Source organism: Perkinsus marinus (genome assembly GCF_000006405.1).
Source record: "Perkinsus marinus ATCC 50983 genomic scaffold scf_1104296951586, whole genome shotgun sequence".
In the NCBI taxonomy this organism is placed as follows: Eukaryota; Perkinsozoa; order Perkinsida; family Perkinsidae; genus Perkinsus; species Perkinsus marinus.
In genome coordinates, this window is record NW_003209221.1 from 1 (window position 1) to 1,113 (window position 1,113).

General features: G+C 48.1%; 1 protein-coding gene across 1 annotated transcript; it reads right to left on the reverse strand.

Annotated features, from left to right (window-relative positions):
• Positions 1-220: 220 nt before the first annotated feature.
• Positions 221-1,033, reverse strand: Pmar_PMAR007163 (Uridine phosphorylase, putative; the record flags this gene model as incomplete). The annotated part of the gene is made up of 1 exon (XM_002777499.1): positions 221-1,033. The coding sequence occupies one exon, from the start codon at positions 1,031-1,033 to the stop codon at positions 221-223; it is 813 nt and encodes a 270-aa protein (XP_002777545.1).
• Positions 1,034-1,113: the final 80 nt, after the last annotated feature.

Consider the following 1,113-nt stretch of genomic DNA (forward strand, 5'->3'; position numbering starts at 1 on the left):
GATTATTGACGCATGTACTTTTGTAACTCTAACGAGAGCAAAGCAATGAAACCTATCGATTATCAAAGACGATGTCTGATAGAGTCTAGCGATGTATCACCGATATAAAAGGTGTCCAAAACAAGAAAAGATCTTATTACTACAATTCACGTATCCGATGAACACGGGATATCAAGACTATGGTGTCGGATATGAAGCTGACAATGGCCTCCCAGGATGATTAGCACCCGAATCGTCCAAGTTCACTTGCGATGAAGTTGGTCACCACATCAATTGAGTGCTCATTGAAGCAAGCAAGTTCACGTTTGGTAGCTGTGACTTGGTCACCGTTAAAACGATCGAGGAAGGTCACACAGACACACGCTCCTGTGATATTAGCACGATTACAAAAGCCCATCAAGGCAACATTCTCCATCTCAATGTTGCGTACACCAGCGTCGTACAAGCGACTCAGGAAGGCCATCTTGTCGTCTTCGTTGTACCAGGTCTCAAGTGCCCCATCGAGACGGCCCTGTCCTTCGTAGAAATCATCAGCTGCCACGGTCTTCCCCTTAACAGCATGGATATTGTCAGGCACAGAATCCAATATAGCGTCCACGAACTTCATATCCACACAGTCGGTGGGGATCTTGACGACTTTACCAAGCTGGACACACCTCCAGTATGGTTCCACCTCATCATTCAGGGCTTGGGTTGTTACCACCACAGTGCCAGGAGGTACTCCGCATCCACCAGAAGTACCCATACGGATCCACTTCACGGAGTCCACGATGCCAGCACGGTAACAAAGCTTAGCAAGTTCATTGAGGAGGATGTGGATTGAGGGACCACCCATCCCGTGGGAGACGGAGACAACAGGTCCAACCTTATACATGCTGTAGCGCTCTGTCTTACCTAGACGAGCAACTACCGGTTTGGGCTTTCCTTGAGAGATCATCGCATTCCCCATGGCCTCGGCAAAGTACTCAGCTCGGTGAGCCGAGCCCATGAGCACAAAGTACTTAACATTGCCAAAGATAGCATGTAGATCCATGTCTGTATCAAGCCGAGATGATAGAAGATGTCTGTTTTCAGTCGTCTAGAGACGCAGACATTCCGCTGGAAGTAGATGAT